Source organism: Gouania willdenowi, chromosome 16 (assembly GCF_900634775.1).
Source record: "Gouania willdenowi chromosome 16, fGouWil2.1, whole genome shotgun sequence".
Classification (NCBI taxonomy): domain Eukaryota; kingdom Metazoa; phylum Chordata; class Actinopteri; order Blenniiformes; family Gobiesocidae; genus Gouania; species Gouania willdenowi.
The window spans coordinates 14,676,442-14,690,398 of record NC_041059.1 but is presented as its reverse complement, the minus strand read 5'-3'; the positions used below and the strand labels follow the sequence as shown (position 1 = coordinate 14,690,398).

Below are 13,957 nucleotides of genomic sequence, written 5' to 3'. Positions count from 1 at the left end.
CGTACTCAAGTACGAGTACGTCATACATAAAATACTCAAGTACAAGTAAAAAGTAGCTTAATTAAATAGTACTCAAAGTCAAAGTTACTAGCGTAGTTACTTTCACCCCATGTTTATTTTTTGGTAATAAATCTTACCATGGTTCCCTTGCATACAGTAAACATCTCATGTATAAACTTGAAAAGAAAGAGAACAAATCTTACACAATTAAAACTTAATTTATTTTCCACTGAAGCATCTGTATAATATGGAACTCATAATTATGAGAAACTGAGTCATAATTATAAGATTCTAAGTGATAATTATGAGAAAATAAGTCAATTACAAAATTCTAAGTGATAATTATGAGAAACTAAGTCATAATTACGAAATTCTAAGTGATAATTATGGGAAACAAAGTCATAATTACAAAATTCTAAGTGATAATTATGAGAAACTAAGTCAATTACAAAATTCTAAGTGATAATTATGAGAAACTAAGTCAATTACAAAATTCTAAGTGATAATTATGAGAAACTAAGTCATAATTACAAAATTCTAAGTGATAATTATGAGAAACTAAGTCATAATTTTGTAGTTTCACAATATCCGTTAGTGATTTTAAAACAAAAAGTACCGGTAATAATTTACTCAGTAACTACTGCGTGTAGAAATGTAACACATTACTTTACTTCTTTTAAAATATACTTAAGTACAAGTAAAATTACAGATTTAGAAATATACTCAAAAAAGTACAAGTACCCACAAAAGCAGCTCAGATACAGTAATGTGAGTAGTTGTAATCCATTGCTATTACCTGTGATTAGTGTGACCAGAGAACGTCTCACTCTGACTACTGACCTTCCCAGCCTTTTCCAGCTCCTTCTTGTCTTCTGCTGCGTGTCCAGTTAACATTTTCATCTCCACAGCTCCAGCCACTGCAATGACGGGAACCACAGCCAGGATGAGGAGGGTCAGCTCCCAGCCATACACAAAGGACAGGATCACACCAGTGCCCATGTTGGCAAAGTTCTGAGCCAGTGAAGCCAGACGGACTCCAGCAGCCTGAGTGTGAGGAGAACCAATGAAGAACAAACTATCTGTGAAGCACTAAGGAACACAACATTGTGATGTTTGAGGCCACTGTTATGACTCACGCCTTGGACTTGGGCAGCATCTGTAGCCAGTCTCGTAGTTAGCGCTCCAACACTGTTTTTTGGGTTATCAAACCAGCCGAGATCCTACAATAAAACGGGTGTCAAGCATTTTTTCATGACATTTTCCTTTAAAGGTGCAGTCTGCAACTCTTATAAACCTGACTTTTTGTCATATTTGCTAAAGCTGTCACTATGTAAGGTCAGCTTTACATCAAACTAGTAGTTTGTGAAAAAACAGAATCATTGAGTCCTTCCTGCTGCTCCTGCAGCCTTTGGCAGATTGCCAGAATGCACCACGACCGTGCAAAAAGAACCAATCAGAGCCAGGATTGTGTTTGATGGGCTGTCTGACAGTTGTTGCTCACAGTCCCCACCCCTTTAACGGAGCTAGAGCGCCATCTTTTTTACAGTGTATGGTCTGGAGGAGTAGAAGAATAAATTGGTGACTTTTCTGCTTGAAAGATAATTACTGCTGCTTGATTTACATTATGTTTGATTTGTAATTGTTAGACTACAACTCTGTAGTCCATGTGTTGTTCATGTGCACGCAGCAACCTCCGTGTGGCTGCTGTAAGTGACACTGTGTTGTTGTTGCTGCTGCTGCTGAGGTGTGTGCACATTGAGAGAGAGAAGCGCTGCAGTAATGTGCTTTCAACAGAGCATGTTATATTACTGTGATGTTGCTGTCTGGCTAACATTAGCTTGTTAGCTCCTCTGAGGGAGGGACTTTGGAAAGTTTGGAGGCAGGGCAAGAGAGCAGCGTGAAGGGAGGTGGAGAGAGGGATCTCAGAGTTGCGGACTGCACCTTTAACTGGCTGCCATTCAGCGGCAGAGAAATCCACCTGCTGTAGATTAACCATTAATTTGCACACATACCTGTCTCATCATGGACTTAAAGGCACCAAGTCTCAGTTTGAGTGTGAGCACCTCTCCTGATTTACCAAAACAGTAACCCTGTGAACATATTAAATGACCATACAGATATGAGAAAATACAGGACAGTGCACTATATTCTGTCAACAAAAGGAGCTTGCAAACTATTTTCTCACATGTACCACTTAAGTCTTATAAATGTGGGCATTCTTCACTGAAACCTCTGTAAATGAGGCATCTTCTATATGACAACTTCAAGCTGCTGGAGACGATATTTTTTTTTTTATCAGATAAAGACATACTGTAGTGTAAGCCTTACAGTTCAATAAATCGAAGATCATTTGTTTGAAAAAATGATGTGAAATGTTAAAATTTCATAATAGATTACTACTTTGTTCTGCCTTCAAATTACCTTTAATTGGTTTTGGTACACTCACATATAATGCAAGTTTCTTGAGTTACAGTTAAAATAGATGATCAACCAGATGTACCAAAGGAGGCTAAGGGTCATCACTTTTACATGTAGTTTAAAACAGTTTGCAACCGAAACACAAGTTGCGTGACGAAAGCTTAAAACAGTGTAAGGAACACCTAAACGGTGGGATATGATGTAATATAAGTAGAATTCACTGTAGGAGATCAAGCAGTCAATATGTTTTGTCATCTACACTCCAATCTGTTTGCATGATTACCATTGGCAACATGTATATGATTAAACTGTATCAGCATTGCAGAGCAGGTAACTAAAGCTGGCGATACCTGTAAAAACATGGTGACGAAGGAGATCCCTCCAATAGCAAGAAACATGAGGGAGAAGAAGGTGGACCTTTCCCTGACTCTTTCTTTATCCGGGTCAGCAAACACCTGATTGAAAGAAAATAGAAAGTCCGTGACTTCCCGTAACCTTTTTGAACAAACAACCAACGTGAGACAGAATCCACTCACAGTGATAATCTTTGAGAAGAGGATGGCAAACAGTGGCTGCATCACTCCATTGATGGTGGCACAAATGGTCCCGAGAAGGATCAACGGCCATTCAGACTTGTTGAGACGCATTACTCTGAAGAAAGAGGTGGGAGGAACGTTTTCGTCCTGCATGGGGACAGAGGGGGAGCATAGTCACTGTCGGCACTCAACTTTCATGTGATAGTCAATGATGTAATGATGATGGAATAGGATGCAATGGCAATGTGTTCAGATCACACTGGGAAGGTTGGGATGGGTATATTGATTTTTTTTTACCTCCTCCATCTTGTCCACGTCATACTTTTCTTTATCTGACTTTCCTCCCTCTGAGACAGCGAAAGAGGAGCCTCTCGTGGATTTTCTTCTTATTGGCCCACACTCTGAGAAGGACTTAGTTAAAGGACTCTTCTCACCAGCTGAAAGCTCAGGGTCCTCCTCCTCCTCCTCCACTTTCTCAAAGGTCTGATGGAGAGAATAAAGTCACAATTCAGGCTTAGAAAACCACAGAAAACGTCATATCCGTGTGTGTGTGTGTGTGTGTGTGTGTGTGTGTGTGTGTGTGTGTGTGTGTGTGTGTGTGTGTGTGTGTGTGTGTGTGTGTGTGTGTGTGTGTGTGTGTGTGTGTGTGTGTGTGTGTGTGTGTGTGTGTGTGTGTGTGTGTGTGTGTGCGCGCGCGCGGTACCTGCATTGTGACCAGTGTGTGGTAGACTCCATGTTTTTCCATCAGCTTGCTGTGGGTTCCCACCTCCACGATCTCACCATTCTGGAAGCCGGCAATGACATCAGCGTTTCTGATGGTGGAGAGTCGATGAGCCACGATCAGTGTAGTACGACCCAGTCGGACCTGGAAGGAAAGATAGGAGATGTCAGGTCCTTGCATCATGTAACACTTAGACATGCAGTTATACATAATTATACAAGAGAATTCATTATTTGTCATAAATCAACAAAAAATGCAAAGGAACAGAAAAAACAGGACTGGCTTTTCTAAACATGCACCCCTCTGTCTCCAACCAGGTGTGCGGAATCTCCTGATTACATTCCTGCACTCTTTAAGGAGTATTTTCAATATATGTTTGCTGAGTCATTGTTGTGTAAACTTTTCCCCTCCTGGTCTGTCTGCTTTTTTATTTTAGTCCAGCTCTAGAATGTTTATTTAATGTTTTGATTTACATTTAGTTTGATTACTTTTATTAAATGAACTTTTTTATTTATTTATTAGCGCTTGCTTGCTCCTGGCCCCCTCCACCTTCAAGTTCCCCTACAAAACCAAACCTGATACAATAATAGTGCAGTTCACTCCACGATCTGGGAGGCGATAGAAATATTGATCCCAACAAACACACGCAGAGAACAGAAAATTTGGCGCAATCAATCATCTCATCACATACTCTTGTTTAGATTGAAAAATCCTTTAGAAACATTTTGCTACAAGAACTTCTTTAGGTAAGTTTTTACCTTATCAAGGGCCGCTTGTACAATGGTCTCGCTTTCAGCATCAAGAGCTGACGTAGCTTCATCCAACAGAAGGATTTTAGGGTTGCGGACCAGAGCTCGAGCGATCGCAATTCTCTGCTTCTGTCCTCCACTCATCTGAGTTCCTCGATCTCCAACCAGCGTCTCAAACTTCTGCTCAACAAAAACACATGTCTTTATTCTGTCTAAACTGCCTGAAGTTATTTCCAAAGATGCCAGGGAGGGATGAACACGGCTTTACGTCAGGAAGCTGCATGATAAAGTTGTACGCGTTGGCTTCCTTGGCCGCTTGTTCAATCTCCTGCTGCGTCACGTCCAGTCGGCCGTATCTGATGTTCTCGGTGATGGTGGTGGCAAACAGGATGGGCTCCTGGCTCACCACACCAATCATCTCTCTCAGACAGCGTATGTTGATGGAGCGAATATCGTGTCCATCGATGCACACCTGTGATGACCAATACAGCCTCTGTGATTTAATAGCTCACACTCGCTTCTGTTCCATTCAGAACACAATGAAACAAATGACAACTTCAGATAAAGACATACTTAAACTATCACTGTTCAGACTGATAGTCCAATTTCATTGATGAAGTAAATATAAGCTAAATAATTTAAAGTCGGTAAAATTTGTGAAATTAATATTGATTTCAAACTCAATACCTTTGTGCGGTTCTAAGGTGACACCTGAGAAAATTGTTGTTAAAATAAAGAGGTTGTTGTCATTTTGGGTTTTATGAGTCATTTTGTGTCTTTTTGGAATTCTTTGTGTGTTTTTGGGTACTTCGAGCATTTTTCTGTCAATTTGTGTGTTTTGAGAGTTATTTTGTACATTATGTCGGGCTATATATTCCTTACAACTTCTTGAAATACCATTTTGGGATTTGTTTTGGGGGCCACACAAAATTGGCCACCAGTTGCCCATGTCTAGTTCTACAGTACCATTCTTGCAGATTACACCACAAACAGATTTAGTGACAGCATTCGACGAGTCTACATAATGGGGAACCGTTTTGCAGAGTATGTTTTCGAGCAAACACTTGACCAACTCTGGATGTGCTACTTACAGATCCCTCCAAAGGATCATAAAACCTCTGCAGCAGCTGGATCGTAGTGCTTTTCCCGCAACCGCTGCTGCCCACTAAGGCGATGGTCTGTCCGCTCTTCACACTCAGGCTCATGTCATTCAACACCTACAGAACACATATGTCAGTTTTTGGAATGTAACACCCCTTGTATAAAGAGCGTAGTAATTGTTTTCCGCTAATGATGTACTTTGACATCTGGCCTCGAGGGGTAGCAAAAGCTGATGTTCTTAAACTCAATGTTTCCTTTAATAGAGTCCGGCTTGAATCCGGCCTCTGAGAAGCTGTCGATTGCTGGGATCTGAGGAGAAGAAAAGTTTCAAAAACTCAGCTGTGTTTTGGTTTGCAGTTTGCCACAGTGAGATCAAGAACATGATTCTTAGCATAACATTACACAGACAATGGAAGGAAGGCTGTGAACACATTTACCAGAGTGTGTTTATTTCCATAAATGTGCACACACACAGACACACACACACGTGCATGTACAGCAGCTACGTTACTCCTGACAAAGTCAAGTCTGTTTTCTTTCTCACTTGGAAGCCTAAACCTTTGGTGGCATTGTTGAGACAGTAAAGGTTCTCTAAATAACTGTGCTGTTTTTCCACATTTAAAAAAAACACACAATCTAATAGTCTGACTGCAGTAAAAGCATGTATCATTCATACCGAGTTTCTAAACTAAACTGAGAGTGTTGGAATAATCAGTGACCAAGATCAGCATGGCTGGCTAGGAGTGACCCTGGATAGAGAAAGACCTCCAAAACAATGTCAAACTGTCAAACAAACCAGTTCACCACATGGATATGATTCAGCCAACTCTATATGCTGGTTTTCACAAGACTACTATATTATTCATATTGGCAAATGGTGAAGCATTTAAAGGACCCAAATATGTGAGTGAAAACTGATTTATAGTGACAGAGGAAAGGCAGAGCCAAAGCTGACCTTCTCGTCTCAGCAGGTGATCCAATTAAAGAAACATATAACACTTCAGATTTAAAGCAGTTCAGGTCAAAAACACACAGGGACATTACTCCACACAAGCAACTGTATAGAAAGCTGTTTGAGCATGCATTTGATACCAACCATATGTGATCTACTAGTATTATATATTACAACCATTCAGGGGGTTGTAAAGCTTAGAGTTTTTACTAGTAGGAGGTCATACTAGTGACACAAAACCTGCTCTACTAGTAAGTTCTACTCACGCACTTATGCATCAAAAACATTTACAAGTAGAACAAAATTTTGGTTTACTGGTACTACTAGTCCACTCAAAATCTCACTAGTAGTTCTAGTAGACTGATTTTAGTCGTACTAGAAAAGCCAAAAAATTCACTAGTGGTACCGGTAGACTTAAAGGTGCAGTCTGCAACTCTTATAAACTCTTATTGTCATATTTGCCAAAGTTGTCACTATGTAAGAACAGCTTTACATCAAAGTAGTAGTTTGTGTGAAAAAAAAACAGGCTCATTGAGCCTCCTCTGCTGCTCCTGCAGCCTTCGTCTGATTGCCAGAATTTGTAATTGTTACACTAGAACTCTGTGGTGCACGTGTTGTTCATGTGCACGCAGCAGCCTCCATGTGGGCTGCTGTAAGTGACACTGAGATGTTGTTGCTGCTGAGGTGTGTGCACATTGAGAAAGAGAAGCAATACAGTAATATACTTTTAACAGAGCATGTTATCTTACTGTGATGTTTCTGTCGAACTAATGTTAGCTTGTTAGCGCCTCTGAGGGAGGGCAAGAGAGCAGCGGGGAGGGAGGGGGAGAGAGGGATCTGAAAGTTGCGGACTACACCTTTAATATCACTGATATCAAAGATAGCTCAAACATCTTTCCATAACAACATCCGAATGAAGCGAGGGTGCGTGTCTTACATTGTCAATGATGCTGTACACCTTATGTGCAGCTCCCCGAGCGCTGGCAAAGGTCTGAATGTTGGGGGAGGTCTGACCCATTGAGAAGGCTCCAATAAGCACAACAAAAAACACCTGAAGCGGCATGTGAAAGAGTGTTAGCTGTGCAGAATCCTTTTTCTGAGTGGCTTTCATCTGAAGCAGCTGCAATGTGTCTACTCACAGTGAGCAACGTTCCTATGGTGTATTCACCAGCTAGGATGAGCGTGCTGCCGTACCAGAAGGCCACTGCGTAGGAAATGTAAATCATCATGAAAGTGAAGCCCATGGCAATGTTAGCAGAGATTGCTTTCTTTATGCCCATCCTCTTAGCATCCTCAAGGTTCCTGTGATATCTGATGCGCAACACACAAAAGACAGAAGATTGTTACAAAATACAAAGTAAATTAGATAATCTTGCCAACAGGCAGGGAGGCCGAGCATCTGAGAAAAGGCTAATTTAATTCTTGAAGGCCTTATTGGTTTACAGCCTTTTGCTAATGACTAAATAACAACATTTGTGAGGCTTTTATAAATGTTCAGCTTTGGAGTGTAGAATAAATCAATGATACAAACAAACGCACGCCGGTGTGGTTGTGTGTAAACTCGCCTCTCGATCTCTTTTTGTTGACCGCTGAAAGCAAAGACTGTCCTGATAGCAGAGAGCACCTCCTCTGCCACCGCGCCCGCTTTAGCGTAGGCCGTCTGCTCTTTGGAGGTGAAGGAGGCCAGCACCTGTTCAGGTGGGGAGAAGAAGTTCATCAGGCGTCATCAATGGAAAACTCACACGTTAAAATCCTAACACAGGGGCATCAAACTCATTTCAGTTCAGGGGCCAAATACGGAGCAGCTTGATCTCAAGTGGGCCACAGATTTTATGTGGGAAAACAAGTAATTTCAACATTATTGTGCCCTAGTTTGCACTTCTGTGTATACATAAAACACTAAATATGTAAGACACCGACAATATCCAAGCAGTAAGTGATAGATACGAGTCTCAACATGATCTTCACTCTAAATTTCCTCAATTTTGTGACCAATTTCTATTTAATTAAGGGAAATATTGTTTTTTATAGTTTTATTTCTGAATCGGGGTCCATATAAACCATACAAAAAAACACAAATTATGTAATAATTTGAGGACAATTGAAGGATTTTGTAAGAATTTACAGTTTAACATTAAAAATGACTGCAATCGTGCAAGATAAGCACTGGGAAAACTGTAAGTACCTGCAAATATTGTTGAGTTTCGTTTACACAATAATTCATGTTTCCGCTGTCATTTTTACTTTCTCCTGAGGGCCAAATTTGGATGCTCCAAAGGGCCAGATTTGGCCCCTGGGCCATGAGTTTGGCACATGTCCTAAGATGAGTGAAAAACAAGCTTCTCACTTTACTGAAAAACGCTGCAGAGATGGCCAACGCAGGGCTGATCGCCAGGATGACCAGAGTCAGCTTCCAGCCATTGATGAAGCCGATGATGAAGGATGAAATAAAAGTGGTGAAACCTTGAACCAGCATGCCGGCTTTATCACCGATGCCTTCCTGTATCTTGTAGACATCACTGTACACACAGATTTCCACTTTTATTACCACCAAATGAACACAAAGACAAATGTCTGGAAACTGTATTTGGAATAACTATTTCTGTTGATGTTTTTATCCTGTATTTGGGAGGGACAGAAGTGCAGACGCATTTAATGAGAATATTGCTTGTGGGAAGGAAGAAGGCTTTAACTAAGAAGTGGCTACAACCAGATGCACCAACAATTAATGATTAGTATAGAATTATTCATGACATCTACATTATTGAAAGACTGATTTTTATTTTTTTTATTAAGGTGCAATCAGAGAAATTCCAAAAATGGTGGACAAAGTGGGTTGGGTACATTGGTCCTCGGAGGCCAGACTTCAGTTGATTACCTATCTATAGAATATAGAATTTACAGGACTACTAAATATAAGTGTGAATATATCTTTATGAATGAATAAAGATATATCATCCACCCATTTTCAGACCCATTTTTGTCCTATTTCAGGGTCGCAGGGGTCTGTTGGTGCCTATCTTCGGCTCACACTGGGCGCTGGGCTGGGGTACACCCTGGACAGGGCGCCAATCCACCGTAGGGCAACACACAGACAGACAAACAACCACTCACATTCACTCCTATGGGAAATTCAGAAACTCCAATCAACCTAACAGTCATGTTTTTGGATTGTGGAAGGAAGCCGGAGTACCCGGGGGAAACCCACGCAGCACGGGGAGAACATGCAAACTCCACAAGAACAGCGTTCTTGCTGTGAGGCGGACGTGCTAACCATTAAGCCACCGTGCGCCCTAGCTTTTTGTTTATGTTCAATTTATAATTTTTTTTTTTTTTTGGGTTCAGAAATATATACATTTGTTTGAAGTGATGCTGAAGATGAGGGGGAGAGGAGTGGCTGACAGGTCAACTTAAGGAAGCACATTTTGCATTGTTGGGTGTTGTGTGTAGTAGGCATATATGTGTACACAAATACTGTATGCGTAGTGCTGTAATGTTTTGAAGTTGCTAAGATGTTAGAACTTGACATATCTCCCTGTTTCAAATATATATATATATATATATATATATATATATATATATATATATATATATATATATATATATATATGTAAAGTGTTGTTTACTTGTGTTACCCACTCAGTGAGGCGTGTGTTCAGCTCGCCGGTCTCGTTCACATCAAACCAGCCAATGTCTTGCTGCATGATGCGATGGAAAAACAAAGTGCGGATGCGTTTGACTTGCCGCCCGGCAGCCAACGTCCAAAAAGACACCTGAAGGTAGGCGGCAACCAACACGACACCTCCCATAATGGCGTAGTTAATGGCAAAGCTGGGAGAAGAGAAATGACGTGTAACCTTTAATCACTTTTTGTTTAAATGCATCAAAAGCACATTTTTGTGGATAAAGTTCTTACCCCTCCATATCTTTTTCTAAGGTGCTATTTATTTGCATAGAATCTAAGGAAAAACAATGCGATGACATGTCAGGTAATATTTATACGTTTGTATATACTGCAGGGTTGGGGTAAATTATGAATGAAATTGCATAATTGATAATTAATTACAATGACATAATTATCATTGTAATTATATTTGATAAAACTCTGTTGCAGTTGTAATCATAATTGAATTGTAATTGAGTTCAGATAATTGACTTTGTATTTGATATTGCCATGATAATTCTTTAAAAGCTGTCAGTGCCAAGGCATAGAAATATTACAAATTTGGATTTTAGGGTCACAAGACCCTAAAACCTCATTTAAATATGATGAGCACACTTAAACTGGGGTTAAAATCCAGTAAGGCATAAAAAAATGAGAAAAACACCCTAATTTCAGAGGTGAAGGCAAAAAAATGGAAAAGTTTTGGCTTTATTTTTTTTCTGCGATAAGGCTTCAGTAATTGCAATTACTTAAAATTGAACTTCAGTCATTGAGTTTCAGGGGATGAAAATAATAACTGTAATTTTAATTCTAATTGGAAAAAATGTTGGTCAAAGTTACCACAATTCAGTTATATATGAACATGAATATTTGAAGACAGAATTGTAATTGAAAAATGTAATTGACCCCAACCCTGATAGACTGTATACAGTATGTGAAGACTCACTGTTCCCCACAGCTGTCTGTGCGTCCGCTATGAAGCTGTCTGTCATTTCACCAAAGACAATGCACATGAGGGGGAGCACGACACCGTTGGCCATGGACATCAGAAACGCAATGATTATCATCAAAATGTCCAATTTGTCTGCAAACCTGAACTACACACAGGAGGAGAGAGAGAGAGAGGGTGGGCGGCATCCTGAGAACAGTGAGACACGTGAGAGGGAATAATCTTTCAACTCCAGCAGAACATTATCTTTGCACAGCGTGAGCCGGGTGGACTTCGCCCAAACAACAGGAGAATGTGTCACGCACGCACGCGCACGCACACACACACACACACACACACGCACACACGCACACACGCACGGCCCTAAGGCTATGTTTAGGAACACTTAACATGAGATAGCACTCCCCCAAACATACTGTACAGCACATTTAAAGGTGCAGTCTGCAACTCTTATAAAAGTTACTTTTTGTCATCTTTGCTAAAGCTGTCACTATGTAAGGACAGCTTTACATGAAACTAGTAGTTTGTGTGAAAAAACAGACTAATGCTGCTCCTGCAGCCTTTGGCAGATTGCCAGAATGCACCACGACCGAGCAAAAAGAACCAATCAGAGCCAGGATTGTGTTTGATGGGCTATCTGACAGCTCACAGGCCCCGCCCCTCTCCCGGGGCTGTAGCGCTGTCTTTTTTTTTACAGTGTATGGTCTGGAAGAGTAGAAGATTGAATTAGCAAATTTTCTGCTTGAAAGGTAATTACTGCTGTTTGATTTACATTATGTTTGATTTGTAATTGTTACACTAGAACTCTGTAGTGCATGTGTTGTTTGTGTGCGTGCAGCAGCCTCCGTGTGGGCTGCTGTAAGTGACACTGTGTTGTTGCTGCTGCTGCTGCTGAGGTATGTGCACATTGAGGGAGAGAAGCGCTGCAGTAATATGCTTTTAACAGAGCATGTTATATTACTGTGATGTTGCTGTCGGACTAATGTTAGCTGGTTAGCTCCTCTGAGGGAGGGACTTTGGAAAGTTTGGAGGTGGGGCAAGAGAGCAGCGGGGAGGGAGGGGGAGAGAGGGATCTGAAAGTTGTGGACTGCACCTTGAACTCTAACACCAGAACTAACAAATCCTCAAAAACTGTGTTTAGAATAGATACATTCATCTTCCACCTGATGTGAGACTGACTCTTGTATTTTCAGTTCATGTTGTAATCATTATGATGATCATTTTTAACTAAAAAAAAAACATGATAAAACCCCATATTGTTAATGCTTTAATTTGTCAATTTTCCACTCTCTCTCATTCTCAAGTACCCCCTGTAGTGCCATCACGTACCCTCATTTAAGAAACACTGCTCTAAAACACACAAAGTTGTTGGCAATAGTAGGACAGTGAGCTTACCACATCGATGGGGCCGACCATGGGCAACTTTGGCTGCTTCTCCTTTTTCTTCTTTTTCTTTCCATTCTTTTTATCCTCATCCTCTCCTCCCCTGGATAAAGCATCACACACATACAAGTACACACACAAATCCACATGTGTGACAAAATGGATGAGACCCCCAAAAAGGATAAACTCTAGGATGATACTAATCCTTTACTATTCTACAGTAAAGTTAACCAAGACTTCTGGCATTATACAAGAAATAACATCAAATGCCAACCCATAGTAAGCATTATGTTAAGTTTACGTTTAATTTGTGGAAAGTAGGTAAAACATGCTTTGAATCTATAGAATGTAAATCTGAGTTGTTGTCGTTGTTATTGTGGTAGTTCAGGGGCCAAAAACTGCTCAGTAAGATCACCTGTGTACTGGACCAGTTCCTATTCCTTTGAGTTTGAGTAAATCTAAGCAAACATATTCTGTTTTATTTATTTTAACCAAATATAAACTGACATGATCCTTTATTTAATAAGTGGCATGGAATGACTGTTGATTTACCATTCTGATCCTAAAATAAACAACAAATTATTATTATTATTATTATTATTATTATTATTATTATTATCTTTTCTTCTTTTTTATGTCAAAATATAAAACTTTACCTGTGTGTTTGACACCCCGATTCAAACTTGAATACATTAACAAAGACACAGACTATGACTATAGTACTACAACAATAGGTAGAACATGAGGTGTCAAACTCAAGGCCCGTGGACCAGTTTCAGTCCATTTAAGCATCCATTCTATATTTGCAGAGGCAAATAAAATCAGGGAAATTACACTTTTGTGTCCTTTATCAAAAATGAAATGACTATTCTGGGTTGGCACACTTGAAATCCAACTTGGCCACTTGTAGCCCCCGAACTAAACTGTCACTGACACCCCTGTTCTGAGATAAATGTGTGTGTGTGTGTGTGTGTGTGTGTGTGTGTGTGTGTGTGTGTGTGTGTGTGTGTGTGTGTGTGTGTGTGTGTTTATTTACCTGAGATCCCCGTTTGCATCAGCTTTGGCTGTGGACAGCCCTCCCATCTCCTCCTTCATGTCCATGTGTGGGTCCTATCACAGAGAATGAGAGGATGTTTACACTCACCAGCTGCTGCTAAAGGTCTCATCCGCAGTAAAACGCAGCACTAGAGAGGAATTTAAAGGTATATCACACCGAGCCTCAGCAACAGGGAACAACATGCATTAGAAAGTGTGTGTGTGTGTGTGTGTGTGTGTGACCTGTGGAACTGCGATGGTCCGCTGTGTGAGTTGATGGAGCTGATGATGATGGTCCTCACGTGCCTCACGTCCCTTTTCCGGAAGCCCTCTACCTTTAACGTAAACCCACCACTCAGACTACATCAATGACCGCCTCTGTCTGTTACTGTAACAGTTCTGAAGGACCTTCTGTCAGTGGGCTGAGCTTTATGAGTATATTTTAATGA

The 13,957-nt window shown here is 40.6% G+C and overlaps 2 protein-coding genes across 4 annotated transcripts in view; one reads left to right on the top strand and one right to left on the bottom strand.

The window, feature by feature from the left end:
- Nucleotides 1-3,629, top strand: part of crot (carnitine O-octanoyltransferase) — a 26,125-nt gene extending 22,496 nt beyond the window's left edge. Inside the window, exon 12 of the mRNA XM_028470303.1 lies at nucleotides 3,602-3,629. The gene's annotated coding sequence lies outside the window, so the exon portion shown is untranslated. The remainder of the gene's footprint in view (nucleotides 1-3,601) is intronic.
- abcb4 (ATP-binding cassette, sub-family B (MDR/TAP), member 4) overlaps nucleotides 1-13,957 on the bottom strand; it is a 24,949-nt gene extending 10,992 nt beyond the window's left edge. The window contains exons 1-21 of one of the 3 annotated variants that reach the window (XM_028470297.1): nucleotides 13,752-13,957; nucleotides 13,510-13,583; nucleotides 12,486-12,576; nucleotides 11,088-11,238; nucleotides 10,394-10,436; nucleotides 10,117-10,308; nucleotides 8,825-8,996; nucleotides 8,043-8,167; nucleotides 7,617-7,788; nucleotides 7,415-7,528; nucleotides 5,724-5,834; nucleotides 5,516-5,641; nucleotides 4,693-4,896; nucleotides 4,434-4,604; nucleotides 3,658-3,819; nucleotides 3,252-3,437; nucleotides 2,955-3,101; nucleotides 2,769-2,873; nucleotides 2,013-2,090; nucleotides 1,137-1,220; nucleotides 841-1,044 (exon numbers count right to left, since the gene is read on the bottom strand). In XM_028470297.1, the coding sequence (XP_028326098.1) occupies nucleotides 841-1,044; nucleotides 1,137-1,220; nucleotides 2,013-2,090; nucleotides 2,769-2,873; nucleotides 2,955-3,101; nucleotides 3,252-3,437; nucleotides 3,658-3,819; nucleotides 4,434-4,604; nucleotides 4,693-4,896; nucleotides 5,516-5,641; nucleotides 5,724-5,834; nucleotides 7,415-7,528; nucleotides 7,617-7,788; nucleotides 8,043-8,167; nucleotides 8,825-8,996; nucleotides 10,117-10,308; nucleotides 10,394-10,436; nucleotides 11,088-11,238; nucleotides 12,486-12,576; nucleotides 13,510-13,574 (2,703 nt within the window). In that variant the 5' untranslated portion in view covers nucleotides 13,575-13,583; nucleotides 13,752-13,957. The remainder of the gene's footprint in view (nucleotides 1-840; nucleotides 1,045-1,136; nucleotides 1,221-2,012; nucleotides 2,091-2,768; nucleotides 2,874-2,954; nucleotides 3,102-3,251; nucleotides 3,438-3,657; nucleotides 3,820-4,433; nucleotides 4,605-4,692; nucleotides 4,897-5,515; nucleotides 5,642-5,723; nucleotides 5,835-7,414; nucleotides 7,529-7,616; nucleotides 7,789-8,042; nucleotides 8,168-8,824; nucleotides 8,997-10,116; nucleotides 10,309-10,393; nucleotides 10,437-11,087; nucleotides 11,239-12,485; nucleotides 12,577-13,509; nucleotides 13,584-13,751) is intronic. The other 2 variants (XM_028470295.1, XM_028470296.1) reach the window with 2 other exon arrangements.